Consider the following 17611-nt stretch of genomic DNA (forward strand, 5'->3'; position numbering starts at 1 on the left):
ACACACAGCCAGGGCAACTAAGGAGTGGCTCCGTAAGAAGCATCTCAAGGTCCTGGAGTGGCCTAGCCAGTCTCCAGACCTGAACCCAATAGAACATCTTTGGAGGGAGCTGAAAGTCCATATTGCCCAGCGACAGCCCCGAAACCTGAAGGATCTGGAGAAAGTCTGTATGGAGGAGTGGGTCAAAATCCCTGCTGCAGTGTGTTCAAGGGGCCGAATACTTTCGCAAGGCACTGTACCTCTCGTGTCTGAGCCTGTCATGCATTGGTGTAATAGGTGGCAGGGAAGTCAGGTGCAGGAGAGTCAAACTGAGTGTAAAATGGAGTCTTTTAATAAAGTTCCAAGAGTATGCTCCATAACAATAAATGTACAAACAAACCAAACATGGGTACGAGGACCCGACGCGCACCTATACAACAATCACACTATACTGACAATAAAACAATCTCTGACAAAGACACGAGGGGAAACAGAGGGTTAAATACACAACAGGTAATGAATGGGATTGAAAACAGGTGTGTGGGAAGACAAGACAAAACCAATGGAAAATGAAAAAAGGATCAATGATGGCTAGAAGACCGGTGACGTCGAACGCCGAGCACAGCCCGAACAAGGAGAGGCAACGACTTAGGCAGAAGTCGTGACAGAGCCGTTGAATTGCGACTCTACTTTGTCTCTATACTGACGCTTAGCTTGTTTGATTGTCTTGCGGAGGGAATAGCTACACTGTTTGTATTCGGTCATGTTTCCGGTCGCCTTGCCACGATTAAAAGCAGTGCTTTGCACTTTCAGTTTTGCGTAAATGCTGCCATCAATCCACATTTTCTGGTTGGAGAAGGTTTTAATAGTCGCCGTGGGTACAACATCACCGATGAACTTGCTAATAAACTTACTCACCGAATCAGCGTATACATCAATGTTGTTGTTCGATGCTATCCGGAACATATCCCAGTCCACGTGATCGAAGCAATCTTGAAGCGTGGAATCAGATTGGTCGGACCAGCGTTGAACAGACCTGAACACGGGCGTTTCCTGTTTTAGTTTCTGTCTATAGGCTTGGAGCAACAAAATGGAGTTGTGGTCAAATTTGCCAAAAGGAGGGCGAGGGAGGGCTTTGTATGCTTTGCGGAAGTTATACGTTACACCAGAATATGCCAGGGGGCTGTACCGACTCTGATAACGTATCCCAAGTGAGCCATGTTTCCATGAAACAGAGAACGTTACAATCTCTGATGTCTGTCTGGAAGGCAACCCTTGCTCAGATTTCGTCTACCTTGTTGTCAAGAGACTGGACATTGGCGAGTAGTATACGCGGGAGCGGTAGGCGATGTGCCCGTCTACGGAGCCTGACCAGAAGACCGCTCCGTCTGCCCTTTCTGCGGCGCCATTGTTTTGGGTCGCTTGCTGGGATCTGATCCATTGTCCTGGGTGGTGGACCAAACAGAGGATCCGCTTCGGGAAAGTCGTATTCCTGGTCATAATGTTGGTAAATTGACGTTGCTCTTATATCCAATAGTTCCTCCCGGGTGTATGTAATAAGACTTAGGATTTCCTGGGGTAACAACAGCCGTCATGATCACCTATGCATGTGTGATCTGTTGTGTGTCCTGGAGTGTGTGTTTAAGCATGTGTATGTGTATGCATGAATGAGTGATTGGGTTGTGTTATGTAAGTATATTGGTGTCCGCGAGTGTTCACCTGCTTTGTGATTTTGTTCGTGTGTGTTCAGGGGCGGATTGGCCATCAGGCATTTCGGTCAAAAGGGAAAAAATGGGTCGGTGTTTTAGAAATGCCAGGTTCACAGTCTGCCCTTGGGTGTATGTGTGTGCGTGCGAGTGTGTGTGTGATGCATGTCGAGCAGCCTGACACCTCTCCTCAAATCCATGAATATATTAATTATACTGCAGAATAGTGGAGTGGAGACAGGAACCAGCTCTACCCAGGTGTGTGTGTGTTTGTGTATAGTCTGACAGTATGCACTGCTTCTCACTACTGCCCTGCAGCCAGAAAGACACTGAGATACAGAGAGGGAGAGGGAGAGAGAGAGAAAAACACCTAGAGAAAGAGAGGGGGAGGAGGGGGATTGGATTTGGGGAGCAAGTGAAAAAATATCATCTAAAAGATGGACACGGGAAGAGAGAGATTAAGGGAGGGGAAGATTGGATGGGAGGAAAATGAGAGGGAGAGCTATGTGTACAGCTGTGTGCATGTGTGAGAGGTGTGTGACGTTTAAGATGAGGCAGGAACATTTTTGGGGGCCTTATTGTCCATTACAGCATATTGGATGATTGTCATTCGTAGTCCATTCACCTGGCTCAATGTAACATCAATAGGTTAAAGATACTACATGATACTCTAATTTTCCCTATACCCATCATGAGGTTACTACAACCTAGCCTATGAATGTAAGTTTACAACAAAGGTGCTCAGGTCAAGGGGAACATTTTGAGTAATCTAGTTGATTTCGGGTGTAATCATTAGTTCAAAAGTTGCAAACGAGAGGTTGTATTAGACAAATTCTGATATTTTTATCCCCGTTTCGTTCTGTTTAAGAAACTTTTTTCTACAGAAACAGCTAAATGACTTCACCCCTGATCACACACAAACACAGTTCACTTTCATAGCAGCCACATACAAACAGCATGATAATTTTCTCTCACCTTTTCACTTCGCTTGTGGACGTCCGTGCACAACACCAGGATGTCTGTGAACAGGCAAAAAAAAAAAACTTTCCAAGCAAACCTTCGTATCATAACCGCTAACCACTACACACATTGTTGTCACCATATTCAACATAGCTAGAATTAACGCGTTAGTAAACCCTCTTCAATCATGCAGTACAGTGTACAGTCCGCAAGCCTTTTAGCAGGTGGCAAAGAATTAATAAAACCAAAACCTTACCTCAACTTGGAAGATTTCCAGTGTTGTATAGCGGTAGCCAGCTAGCTAACAAAGCATCCCTCTCTGTTTGAGCCGGGTATTTGAGTCGGCTAAACTAGCTAGCTGCATTCACAAGCTAAGTGAAAATGAAAAAAATACAATGAAATCTCCCTCTCACATCTCATTCATTTTGAAAGAAATGAATTTGTTCAAAACTGTTCAACTATTGTCTTTCTTTCTCTTTTAGTCAACTATTCACCACATGTATGCACTGCTAGCTAGCAGTGCTACTCTTTCAGTACTATATTAATTTTCTGATCCTTTAATTGGGTGGACAACATGTCAGTTCATGCTGCAAGAGCTCTGATAGTTTGGAGGATGTCCTCCAAAGTTGTCATAATTACTGTGTAAGTCTATGGAAGGGGATGAGAACCATGAGCCTCCTAGGTTTTGTATTGGCTTCAAGAGGGCCACCATTGTTCCTGTTCCCAAGAAAGCTAAGGTAACTGAGCTAAACGACTACCGCCCCGTAGCACTCACTTCCGTCATCATGAAGTGCTTTGAGAGACTAGTCAAGGACCATATCACCTCCACCCTACCTGACACCCTAGACCCACTCCAATTTGCTTACCGCTCAAATAGGTCCACAGACGATGCAATCTCAACCACACTGCACACTGCCCTAACCCATCTGGACAAGAGGAATACCTATGTGAGAATGCTGTTCATCGACTACAGCTCGGCATTCAACACCATAGTACCCTCCAAGCTCGTCATCAAGCTCGAGACCCTGGGTCTCGACCCCGCCCTGTGCAACTGGGTACTGGACTTCCTGACGGGCCGCCCCCAGGTGGTGAGGGTAGGTAACAACATCTCCTCCCCGCTGATCCTCAACACTGGGGCCCCACAAGGGTGCGTTCTGAGCCCTCTCCTGTACTCCCTGTTCACCCACGACTGCGTGGCCACGCACGCCTCCAACTCAATCATCAAGTTTGCGGACGACACAACAGTGGTAGGCTTGATTACCAACAACGACGAGACGGCCTACAGGGAGGAGGTGAGGGCCCTCGGAGTGTGGTGTCAGGAAAATAACCTCACACTCAACGTCAACAAAACTAAGGAGATGATTGTGGACTTCAGGAAACAGCAGAGGGAACACCCCCTATCCACATCGATGGAACAGTAGTGGAGAGAGTAGCAAGTTTTAAGTTCCTCGGCATACACATCACAGACAAACTGAATTGGTCCACTCACACAGACAGCATCGTGAAGAAGGCGCAGCAGCGCCTCTTCAACCTCAGGAGGCTGAAAAATTTGGCTTGTCACCAAAAGCACTCACAAACTTCTACAGATGCACAATCGAGAGCATCCTGGCGGGCTGTATCACCGCCTGGTACGGCAACTGCTCCGCCCTCAACCGTAAGGCTCTCCAGAGGGTAGTGAGGTCTGCACAACGCATCACCGGGGGCAAACTACCTGCCCTCCAGGACAGCTACACCACCCGATGTTACAGGAAGGCCATAAAGATCATCAAGGACAACAACCACCCGAGCCACTGCCTGTTCACCCCGCTATCATCCAGAAGGCGAGGTCAGTACAGGTGCATCAAAGCTGGGACCGAGAGACTGAAAAACAGCTTCTATCTCAAGGCCATCAGACTGTTAAACAGCCACCACTAACATTGAGTGGCTGCTGCCAACACACTGACACTGACTCAACTCCAGCCACTTTAATAATGGGAATTGATGGGAAATTATGTAAATATATCACTAGCCACTTTAAACAATGCATACATATATACTGTACTCTATATCATCGACTGCATCCTTATGTAATACATGTATCACTAGCCACTTTAACTATGCCACTTTGTTTACATACTCATCTCATATGTATATACTGTACTCGATACCATCTACTGTATCTTGCCTATGCTGCTCTGTACCATCACTCATTCATATATCCTTATGTACATATTCTTTATCCCCTTACACTGTGTATAAGACAGTAGTTTAGGAATTGTTAGTTAGATTACTTGTTGGTTATTACTGCATTGTCGGAACTAGAAGCACAAGCATTTCGCTACACTCGCATTAACATCTGCTAACCATGTGTATGTGACAAATAAATTTGATTTGATTTGATTTGAAGTCAATGTACCCAGAGGAGGACAGAAGCTAGCTGTCCTCTGGCTACACCATGGTGCTACCCTACAGAGTGCTGCTGAGGCTACTGTAGACCTTCTTTACAAAACAGTGTGTTTTCATCATTTATTTGGTGACATTAATATATTTGGTATAGTTTTATGTAAAAAGGATAACTTTTTAAATGTTTCACTATTTTTATTTTTTATAAAATTCATTGAGGAGGATGGTCCTCCCCTTCCACCTCTGAGGAACCTCCACTGGTGTGCATGTGTATGCATGTGTGTCCAGTTCAACAGAACCGGATGATACTCATGTTCATGAGTTGTGTATCATACGTCATTGGGGCCCATTGACAAGTCAGGGAACGACAGGGATGAGCAGAGCCTATGGAACAGGACCACTTTAGGGGCTCTTGTACCAATCCCTCTGTAGCCAACAGGGCAGAACCAGGCCCAGACAGACAAAGAGAAGGAGAAGGAGAAGGAGAAGGAGAAGGGGAGAGAGAGAGAGAGAGAGAGAGAGAGAGAGAGAGAGAGAGAGAGAGAGAGAGAGAGAGAGAGAGAGAGAAAGAGAGAGGAAGAGAGAGGAAGAGAGAGGAAGAGGGTGGAAGAGAGACAGAGGATAGAGGGAGTGGAGGGAGAGAGAGTGGAAGAGATAGAGAGCAAAAAAGGGAGAAGAGATAGGACATGGATAATGATGGGTGATCCAGGGATGGTGTGATTCGTCATACATACAGCCCATGATTTTCATGTTAAAACTCTCAAATGGCTGCAGTGTGCATTTTTGAAGAGCATTTTTGGATCAGATGTGGGCGTGAATCCTACAAAGTGGTTGACTAACTCCTCTTCATTCACCATTTGATACCCAACCCTTAGCTAAATCTTCAATAATGCTATTCTACTTCCTCTCCTCTTTCCTTTCCCTCCTTCCCTGGGAGAGTGTGGTTCTGGTCAGAAGTGATGTGTTCAGGTATATCAGGCCTGGTTTGATGACTGACCTTTTTTATTCATGAAGCACCATTAGGAAGTCTTGAAGGGCTTCTTTTAAAGTGCTGATTCCAGGTCAAAATGACTAATTGGGGATAGATGACCATTGGGACCTAGGTAGAGACTGATAGGGTGTTCATAGGCTTTTAACCATTCATTAAACTACAACTAGATGGATGAATGACTGGATGGATTGATGGCTGAAGGACAAGTGGAATGATTGGACGAAGTGATGAAAGGTAGAAGATGAACCATTGATGAAAGGTAGAGAAGGAGGGAAGGAAGATGTGTTCTAATATGTGTTCTGGTCCAGTCCTCTCCTCTCGAATCAGTCCGGTAATTAAGTGCCCAATAGAGTTTTAAACACCTCTACCGTCACCTTGGTCTTAGCTCAGCATTATTTATCTCACTGTAGAAATCAATACACACTGAGGAAGTTTCTTAATCTACACAGTTTCTGTTTTGTTAAATGCAAATCAGTTATCACCAGCAATATCCTTCTGTCTTTCTTTTTTTCTCTCTTTGTCTAATACTATTACTTTTACTCCCTCTCTGTGTCTCTATCTCTCTGTCTCTATCTCTCTCTTAGCTCCTACATACATAAATAAATTCTCTCTCTTTTTTCTCTGTTTTCCAGGATCACATTCGTCCACCTGCCATTCCAGAGTAAATGGCTGTACATCGGCACAGAGAAAGGAAACATCCACATCGTCAACGTGGAGTCGTTCACACTCTCAGGCTACGTCATCATGTGGAACAAAGCCATCGAACTGTGAGTGGAGCTTTACTCTGGTGGAATGGAGAGCCCTATCAAAGAACATCTTACAGTTGTAGGATCTTAATTTGATCACTCTTTTGTTGCTGAGAATTTTCAGTGTGGGAAATGCAGATGAACTTCATGATTTGCATAAATTCACTGAAAATCCATACTGACACACGGTTATATAAACATTATTGCACTTTTATTGTAGCCTACTCAAGCAAAATGATGGAATCAATATTCAAATCCTGTTGCTGCAGGATTATTTTGCTGTGACAATATAGGTCAAATTCAGATCCTACATCTGTAGTCTCTCTAGGCTTAATCCACAACTGGTGGCTTTACTAACCGCAGTTGTGAAGTAGAAAGGATGTGAATCACTAGTTCTGAATCTTAGTTACTAGACCTCTTCAACACTAGTATTAAGACACTGCTATTTCACAGGGTGTTTGTGTTGCTGTTGACATACCTCATGTTGTTTCTGCTCTAGAGCTCTTGCATAATTCACTCGTGACCTTTTTAGCATTTTCCTCATCCTGTCTCTTCCTGTCTCATAGTGAGGGATGGAACAGGTGTCTCTTAAGATCAGTGTTGGCCATGTACAGATGTCCTGTGTCAACAGTGCTGAGGGGAAAGGAAGAAGGAAAGTAGAGGAGACGGGAAGGGAGAGGGGAGAGGAGATGAGACAGGCAAGAAAAAGAGACGAGGAATAGAGGATAGGAAAGAGACTGGGGTTGATAGAGGAGGGTGGGGGTTTAGGAGAGGTGAAGGGTAGATGAGAGGAAGGAGGGAGGAAGTAGAGAAATAGAAGGAGGTTGGGGTAGACAAGTAGGAGAGAGGTAGAGGTGGGTTACAAGGAAGGAAGTAGTGTGAACGGGTGACAGTATGGGTCTCTAAGGAGTCGTGCCTGCCAGTCCTGAAGCTGCCATGGTATTTCCAGACTAAAGGTGTGTGTGTGTGTGTGTGTGTGTGTGTGTGTGTGTGTGTGTGTGTGTGTGTGGCCCATATCCAGTTCTGATGACAACAGTATTTCTGCACACAAAGGCTTTATGATTATACAGGAGCTTCAGATGGCACTTTCTCTCTCCTTCTATCTCTCCCTTCTCTCTCTCTCTACCTCTCTTTTTCTGTCTCATCTTATTGTGGGCTGCGGGTATGCAAGGTAGATACCTCTTCTGCCTTTATCTTCTCCTATTGTCCTCTTTGGAGCTGTCATCAGAGAGGGACTGTGGAGTGGGCGTCTCAGAGACAATGTGCTCTCTATTTTACACCACCTCAGTATTACACTGCATAGAAAGAAATACACCCAAGCAGAGCACAGAACATTACAGAGTGGAACAGAACACTGTCAAGAAGATTACCAGGACGTACTGCAGCACTCAGTACTACAGCAGAACACTGTCGTTCAGTTTGGTTCTGTAAGGGATTTCTTCCATTGACGGAGAGGCGGACCAAAGCGCAGCGTGGTTATTTTGATTCATGTTTTAATAAATCACTTCACATGAACAAACTTACAAAAACAAGAAATGTGAAAACCCCAAACCGTCCTATCTGGTGCAGACACAGAGACAGGAACAATCACCCACAAACACACAGTGAAACCCAGGCTTCCTAAGTATGATTCTCAATCAGAGACAACTAATGACACCTGCCTCTGACACCTGCCTCATACTAGGCCGAAACATAGAAATACCCAAAATATAGAACAAACAAACATAGACTGCCCACCCAACTCACGCCCTGACCATACTAAATAAAGACAAAACAAAGGAAATAAAGGTCAGAACGTGACAGGTTCTGTTTTAGTTTAGTAATATGTGGAGAAAAGACCCAAGTACTTGTAGGAAACAGTAAGGTATTGTCATGTCTTTACTATCACTAATTTTGAAGACTGTTATTTTATCAAATCAATTCTCTATGTGTAATTATTATTACGTGATTCAACTAATCATGTAAAGTTAATTAACTAGGAAGTTGGGTCACCAAGGAAAATGTTGATTTACAGAGGTATAATTTTCCAAATATAACTCTTCAGATATTGTTTATGCCTGATTGATTAGTCATTCTCATGAATGTATTATTGTTACCTTGTTACTCTCATTTTTTTTACATTTTTTAATTTAACCTTTATTTAACCAGGTAGGCAAGTTGAGAACAAGTTCTCATTTACAATTGCGACCTGGCCAAGATAAAGCAAAGCAGTTCAACACATACAACGACACAGAGTTACACATGGAGTAAAACAAACATACAGTCAATAATACAGTATAAACAAGTCTATATACGATGTGAGCAAATGAGGTGAGATAAGGGAGGTAAAGGCAAAACAAGGCCATGGTGGCAAAGTAAATACAATATAGCAAGTAAAACACTGGAATTGTAGATTGGCAGTGGAAGAATGTGCAAAGTCCAAACATCATAAAGTTCTGCACGAACAAACAAATAAAATATTCAGCAATATTCAAATTTGCCTAATTTTTTATTTACTAACTAACTAAATAATCACAGAAATACACAACAAAGATATGTCACGCCCTGACCCTCGATAGCTTTTTATGTCTCTATTTTTGGTTTGGTCAGGGTGTGATTTGGGTGGGCATTCTATGTTCATGTTTCTATGTTTTCTATGTCTTTGTGTTTGGCCAGGTATGGTTCTCAATCAGGGACAGCTGTCTATCGTTGTCTCTGATTGGGAATCATACGTATGGAGCTTTTTTCCCTCCTTCTGTGTGGGATCTTGTTCTTTGTTTGTGTGCAGTTAGTTTGCACAAGGAAGCTGTTTAGTCGTTGGTTTCTTTCTTTCTTTCTTCTTTTATTTTCTTTTCTTTTTTTCTTTTCTTTTCCTTTCTTTCTTGTTTTGTCTAAAGTTTAACTTCAGTAATATGTGGAACTCAAGGAACGCTGTGCCTTGGTCTCATCCTCCCGACGACAGCCGTTACAAGATATTGGTTACTAACAATGATAGAAAAGTCCCTAGTGGGCTAAGCCGATATGACAGCTTGGTAGACAAAAGGAAATGGGTGGGACTGAGAGAGCGGGAAAGACAAATTGGATTCATTACACACAGTCTATAATTATATTAATTGAAATGCCAATCCTTTGCACAAGAACGGCCGCTCTTTCGAGAATAATTGCAATGTATATATATTTACGCCCATATGTCGTTGTTGTCTTCTCAGTTGGAATCCTTGATTGTCCTGTAGGGTTAATCAGAGTCTCTGGTTAACTTTCCTAGAAGTCACAATATCTTTCGTGGTTGTAGGTGGTTAGAATGTATGCTTCAGAGTACCACTCAGACATGTTCTCATAGAATAGATGCTTCGGCGGTTGACAGTATTCTCGTTCTAGACTTACATCATTTCTAGCTGCTGACTAGTAATAAAACATCTAAGATTTGCTCTTATTCTATAGGGATCGATAGTCTCAGAGTTTAATCATTTCCAGCCGTGTAGCCAATGCTCCACGTGGTATCGTTTTTTCCTTTGGTAGAGTTGTAGTTTAAACCACTTCACACAGCTGCCTCACGCGGCATGTTTTGGTCTGGTGTGAATTTCTTCAGGAGCGAGTATTATCCTCTGTCGAAGAAGGGCGGTTCTATGAAGCCTAATGTGATGTCTGGGCTCACAGGGGTGTGGCCACTGACTAGTTAATCTTGATATGAAAATCCATACTCTCATTTAGAAGGTTAATATCACATTACATCTTTTCACAAATCGTTTAATGTTTAATCACATACGTTTCACAATATTTAGATGTAAACCTGACAGCTGGGAAATGTACACTTTAAGAGATACCGTTATATGTGTTTCCTGTCCTTCATGAGATCACTAAATGAAACAGTCGTCATAACTGTCCCTTTAGTGGACCATTCCTACATTCTCGAAAGTAGAAATATTGTTTAATTCTCCCATTATGGGAATTTAGGAGTTTGGCCAAGTCTAGTCCTTTGGTCTCTCTCTGTGCTCTCTGCCAGGAATTTATGACAGATAATAAAGAGAGGGGGGGGGGGGGGGGGGGGTCACGATCTACACCCAGAAATGGCCACTTCATGACAGTATACACTGGAGTTGTGTCCTACTATCATACTAGGCATAGTAAAGAAGAGCATGGAGTACTACAGCACAGCTTGAGGGGTATCACAGAATTCAATGGCACGTTATTTAAAAGAAGAACCACTGTATACGTTTCCCCCTAGCTTCAAGAGGTTACTAGTTATCACCCTCCTTGTAGTCGTAGAACTACCCATCCCGGATCCGGTATATTTGTCATCAGCAACGCTGAATAGCATAGCGCAACAGTCAACAAATATTACTAGACAATATTCATATTCATGAAATCACAAGTGAAATATAGCTAAACACAGCTTAGCCTTTTGTTAATCAACCTGTCATCTCAGAATTTGAAATTATGCTTTACAGCAAAAGCAATACAAGCATTTGTGTAAGTTTATAGATAGCCTAGCATAGCATTATGTACACTTAGCATCAGGAAGCTTGGTCACAAAAATCAGAAAAGCAATCAAATTAACCGTTTACCTTTGATGATCTTTGGCTGTTTTCACTCACGAGACTCCCAGTTAGACAGCAAATGTTCCTTTTGTTCCATAAAGATATTTTTTATATCCAAATACCTCCGTTAGTTTGGTGCGTTATGCCCAGGAATCCACTGGAAATAGCGGTCACGACAACGCAGACAAAAATTCCAAATTATATCCATAATGTCAACAGAAACATGGTAAACATTTTTTATAATCAACCCTCAAGGTGTTTTTCAAATATCTATTCTATAATATTTCAACCGGGACAGTTGGCTTTTCACTAGGATCGGGAGGAACAATGGCCAACTCTCTCTTTTGCGCAAAAATCACTCTGAGAGCCCCCACCTGACCACTTATGTAATGTGGTCGTTCACGCTCATTCTTCAAAATAAAGGCCTGAAACTATGTCTGAAGGCTGTAGACACCTTAGGGAAGCCATAGAAAAAGGAATCTGGTTGATATCCCTTTCAATGGTCAATAGGGATGCATAGGAACACAGAGCTTTCAAAATAAGAGTCACTTCCTGGTTGGATTTTTCTCAGGCTTTTGCCTGCAATATCAGTTCTGTTATACTCACAGACAATATTTTTACAGTTTTGGAAACTTTAGAGTGGTTTCTATCCTAAGCTGTACATTATATGCATATTCTAGCATCTGGTCCTGAGAAATAGGCCGTTTACTTTGGGAACGTTATTTTCCAAAAAATAAAAATAGTGCCCCCTAGCTTCAAGAGACCAGTCATCACCCTCCCTGTAGTCATCACTTAAACCAGTCATCACCCTCCCTGTAGTCATCACATAAAGTTACACTGTGTGTGTTTGACTCACTTCTGTGTACTGAGCGACTTTACCAGGAACTGCTGACCACACACACACACACACACACACACTATGACACACAGTTCATGTGAACACCAGAGGGTGTCCTCTCTCTCCCTCCCAGCCCTCCCCCCTCTTTATTCTTGTATGTTGCCTCTTGCTGCCCCTGCCTGCTGCCCCTGCCTGTCTGTATGTGTGGGTGTCTGTGTGTGTGTTTGTGTGTTCCCTCCCACCTAGTTTCAGCCCTCACTGGGTCCTAACTGGGCCTAGAGATCAGGCCCTACTGTGCCATCCAAACCTCCAGGCCTGTCGGGTGTGATGCTCATGGATAGACCCAGCACTGTAACTTTGCCCGTGGGGAGTAATCTATCACCCAGTCCTCCAGGAGACCCAGATCAGTAGCAGAGCTGACCCACCAGTCCTCACACTCCACTCCACCACAGGGGTTGGCTGCAGATTGATTGGCTGAAAATTACAGACTGAAAGAAAGAATGAAAGCCTTGAGATGAATGTCACCCTCTGTGATGAATGGGACCCTCTCTGTTGAATGTCACCCTCTCTGATGAGTTACCCTCTCTGGGGAATGTCACCCTCCCTAATGAATGTCACCCTCTCTGATGAGTCAACCTGTCTGACGAGTCACCCTCTCTGATGAATGTCACCCTGTCTGATGAAAGTCACCTTCTGTGATGATTCACCCTCTCTGATCAATGTCACTCTACCTGATGAGTCAATCTCTCTGATGAATGTCAGCCTGTCTGCTGAGTCATCCTCTCTGATGAATGTCACTCTGTCTGATGAATGTCACCCTGTCTGTTAAAAGTCACCCTGTCTGATGAGTCACACACTCTGATGAAAGTCACCTTCTCTGACGAGTCACCTTTTCTGATCAATGTCACCCTCTCTGAATGTCACTCTGTCTGATGAATGTCACCCTGTCTGTTAAAAGTCACCTTCTCTGATGAGTCACACTCTCTGATGAATGTCACCATCTCTGATAAATGTCACACTGTCTGATGAGTCACCCTGTTTGATGAATGTGGCCCTCTTTGATAGGTCACACTCTCTGATATGTTCGCCAAAAGAGAGATTAGGGTCCAGAGTAATGCCGAGGTCCTTCTCAGTTTTATTTGAGACGACTGTTCAACCATCAAGATTAACCTGTTGAGTGTAGGGGGCAGTATTTTGATGTTTGGATGAAAAACTTACCCAAATGAAACTGCCTATTTCTCAGGCCCAGAATCTAGAATATGCATAGAATTGTCAGATTATGATAGAAAACACTCTAAAATTTCCAAAACTGTAAAAAATATAGATTTGAGTTTAGCAGAACTGATATTGCAGGCAAAAACCTGAGGAAAGTCCAACAAGGAAGTGCCTAAGATAAACAAATATCCCTATTCCATTGCATGCTTTCCCTCCATTTAAAGGGATATCAACCAGATTCCTTTCTCCATGGCTTCCAGATGGCGAGAACAGTCATTAGACATGGTTTCAGGCTTTTATTCTGAAAAATGAGCGAGAACGATCACATTGCGTCAGTGGATGGGTTTTGCATGCGCAACAGCTTGGAGTAGACATTTTCTCTCTCTCTCCTATTGAAAAAGCTACAGTCCGGTTGAAATATTATTGATTATTTATTGTAAAAACAACCTGAGGATTGATTATAACAAAATGTTTCTACGAACTTTACGGATACTTTTTGGAATTTTTGTCTGCCCCGTCGTGTTCGCTCGAGCCTGTGGATTTCTGAACAAAACCCGCCAACCAAATGGAGGTATTTTGGATATAAAAATAATCTTTATGGAACAAAAGGAACATTTATTGTGTAACTGGGAGTCTCGTGAGTGCAAACGCCCGAAGATCATCCAAGGTAAGTGATTCATTTTATTGCTTTTCTGACTTTCGTGACCAATTTAGTTTGCTGCTAGCTGTTTGTAATGTTTTGTCTGCTGGGAGAGATGTCCTAACATAAACGCTTGGATACCTTTGCTGTAAAGCTTTTTTTTAAATCTGACACGCCAGGTGGATTAACAACAAGCTAAGCTCTGTTTTGCTATATTGCACTTGTGATTTCATGAAAATTTTATATTTTTAGTAATATAATTTGATTTTGGCGCTCTGCAATTTAGCGGATGTTGACGAAAATTATCCCGCTAACGGGATGGGTGCGCCAAGAAGTAATTGTCAGATTTAACAGAAGATTTCTTTGTTTCTTGGGACCTAGAACAAGCATCTCTGTTTTGTCTGCATCTCTGTTTTGCCATCCACTTCCTTATATCTGAAACACAGGCTTCTAGCGAGGGCAATTTTTGGGCTCCACCATGTTTCATTGAAATGTACAGCTGTGTGTCATCCGCATAGCAGTGAAAGTTAACATTATGTTTTCGAATGACATCCCCAAGAGGTAAAATATATTGTGAAAACAATAGTGGTCCTAAAACGGAACCTTGAGGAACACCAAAATATACAGTTGATTTGTCAGAGGACAAACCATTCACAGAGACAAACTGATATCTTTCCGACAGATAAGATCTAAACCAGGCCAGAACTTGTCCGTGTAGACCAATTTGGGTTTCCAATCTCTCCAGAAGAATGTGGTGATCGATGGTATCAAAAGCAGCACAAAGGTCTAGGATGCAGAGCCTCGGTCTTATGCATTTAAAAGGTCATTTACCACCTTCACAGATGCAGTCTCAGTGCTATAATGGGGTCTAAAACCAGACTGAAGTATTTCGAATACATTGTTTGTCTTCAGGAAGGCAGTGAGTGGCTGCGCAACAGCATTTTTAATTTTTTTTGAGAGGAATGCAAGATTCCATATAGGCCGATAGTTATATTTTCTGGGTCAAGGTTTGGCTTTTTCAAGAGAGGATTCATTACTGCCACTTTTAGTGGCACGTTTATTATGTTCAACATAGGAGGGCCAGGCACAGGGAGCAGCTCTTTCAGTAGTTTAGTTGGAATAGGGTATGCAGCTTGATGGTTTAGAGGCCATGATTATTTTCATCATTGTGTCAAGAGATATAGTACTAAAACACTTGAGTGTCTCCCTTGATGCTAGGCCCTGGCAGAGTTGTGCAGACTCAGGACAACTGAGCTTTGGAGGAATATGCAGATTTAAAGAGGAGTCCGTAATTTGCTTTCTAATGATCATGATCTTTTCCTCAAAGAAGTTTATGAATTTATTACTGCTGAAGTGAAAGCCATCCTCTCTTGGAGAATGCTGCTTTTTAGTTAGATTTGCGACAGTATCAAAAATAAATTTCGGATTGTTCTTATTTTCCTCAATTAAATTGGAAAAATAGGATGATCGAACAGCAGGGAGGGCTCTTCGATACTGCACGGTACTGTCTTTCCAAGCTCGTCGGAAGACTTCCAGTTTGGTGTGGCGCCATTTCCGTTCCAATTTTCTACAAGCTTGCTTCAGAGCTCGGGTAATTTCTGTATTCCAGTGAGCGAGTTTCTTATGTCAAATGTTTTTAGTTTTTAGGGGTGAAACTGCATCTAGGGTATTGAGCAAGGTCAAATTGAGTTCCTCAGTTAGGTGGTTAACTGAATTTTGTCCTCTGACAATCCTAGGCAGAGGGAGTCTGGAAATGCATCAAGGAATTGTTGGGTTGTCTGAGAATTTATAGCACGACTTTTGATGCTCCTTGGTTGGGGTCTGAGCAGATTATTTGTTGTGATTGCAAACGTAATAAAATGGTGGTCCGATAGTCCATGATTATGAGGAAAAACATTAAGATCCACAACATTTATTCCATGGGACAAAACTAGGTCCAGAGTATGACTGTGGCAGTGAGTAGGTCCAGAGACATGTTGGACAAAGCCCACTGAGTCGATGATGTCTCCGAAAGCCTTTTGGAGTGGATCTGTGGACTTTTCCATGTGAATATTAAAGTCACATAAAAATTTGAATATTATCTGCTATGACTACAAGGTCCGATAGGAATTCAGGGAACTCAGTGAGGAACGCTGTATATGGCCCTGGAGGTCTGTAAACAGTAGCTATGAAAAGTGATTGAGTAGGCTGCACAGATTTCATGACTAGCTCAAAAGAAGAAATTGAAATTTGTTATCGTAAATGTTAGCAACACCTCCACCTTTGCGGAATGCACGGGAGATATGGTCACTAGTGTAACGAGGAGGTGAGGCCTCATTTAACACAGAGACAATTACTCGATGCCAACACATCTTTCTAGCTGATTTACACGCTGAAGCTATGTTGTGCTTGGTGACCTCTGACGGTTTCATCCTAACATTCTTGGTGCCGACGTGGATAACAATATCTCTATACTCTCTACACTCGCCAGTTCTAGCTTTAGCCAGCACCATCTTCAGATCAGCCTTAACGTCGGTAGCCCTGCCCCCTGGTAAACAGTGTATGATCTCTGGATGATTAGTTTTAAGTCTAATACTGCAGGTAATGGAGTCACCAATGACTAGGGTTTTCAATTTGTCAGAGCTAATGGTGGGAAGCTTCAGCGTCTCAGACCCCGTAACGGGAGCCCCCCAGGGGTGGGTGCTCAGTCCCCTCCTGTACTCCCTGTTCACCCACGACTACATGGCCAGGCACAACTCCAACCATCATTACGTTTTCAGACACCACACCAGTGGTATGCCGGATCACCGACGACGACGAGAGAGCCTATAGGGAGGAGGTCAGAGACCTGGCCGGCTGGTGCCAGAATAACAACCTATCCATCAACGTAACCAAGACTAAGGAGATGATTGTGGACTACAAGAAAAGGAGTACCGAGTACGCCCCCATTCTCATCGACGGGGCTGTAGTGGAGCAGGTTAAGAGCTTCACGTTCCTTGGTGTCCACATCACCAACAAACTAGAATGGTCCAAACACACCAAGACAGTCGTGAAGAGGGCACGACAAAGCCTATTCCCCCTCAGGAAACGAAAAAGATTTGGCATGGGTCCTGAGATCCTCAAAAGGTTCTACAGCTGCAAAATCGAGAGCATTCTGACTGGTTGTATCACTGCCTGGTACGGCAATTGCTCCGCCTCCGACCGCAAGGCACTACAGAGGGTAGTGCGTATGGCCCAGTACATCACTGGTGCTAAGCTGCCTGCCATCTAGGACCTCTAACTAGGCGGTGTCAGAGGAAGGACCTAAAAATTGTCAAAGACCCCAGCCATCCCAGTCATAGACTGTTCACCTCTACTACCGCATGGCAAGCTGTACCGAAGTGCCAAGTCTAGGACAAAAAGGCTTCTCAACAATTTTTACTCCCAAGCCATACGACTCTTGAACAGGTAATCAAATGGCTACCGCACTATTTGCATTGTGTGCTCCCCCCAACCCCTCTTTTACACTGCTGCTACTCTGTGTTTATCATATATGGACAGTCAATTTAACTATACATTCATGTACATATGTACATACTACCTTAATTGGCCCGACCAACCAGTGCCCCGCACGTTGGCTAATCAGGCCATTGCGTTGTGTCCCGCAACCCACCACCCG

The 17611-nt window shown here is 43.3% G+C and overlaps 1 protein-coding gene across 5 annotated transcripts in view; it reads left to right on the top strand.

The window, feature by feature from the left end:
- Window positions 1-17611, top strand: part of LOC135557754 (syntaxin-binding protein 5-like) — a 150183-nt gene that overhangs the window by 80733 nt on the left and 51839 nt on the right. For all 5 annotated transcript variants that reach the window (XM_064991326.1, XM_064991328.1, XM_064991324.1 and 2 more), the window contains exon 5: window positions 6651-6785. In XM_064991326.1, coding sequence (XP_064847398.1) covers window positions 6651-6785 — 135 coding nt within the window. The remainder of the gene's footprint in view (window positions 1-6650; window positions 6786-17611) is intronic.

This window comes from Oncorhynchus masou, chromosome 16, assembly GCF_036934945.1.
Source record: "Oncorhynchus masou masou isolate Uvic2021 chromosome 16, UVic_Omas_1.1, whole genome shotgun sequence".
NCBI lineage: Eukaryota > Metazoa > Chordata > Actinopteri > Salmoniformes > Salmonidae > Oncorhynchus > Oncorhynchus masou.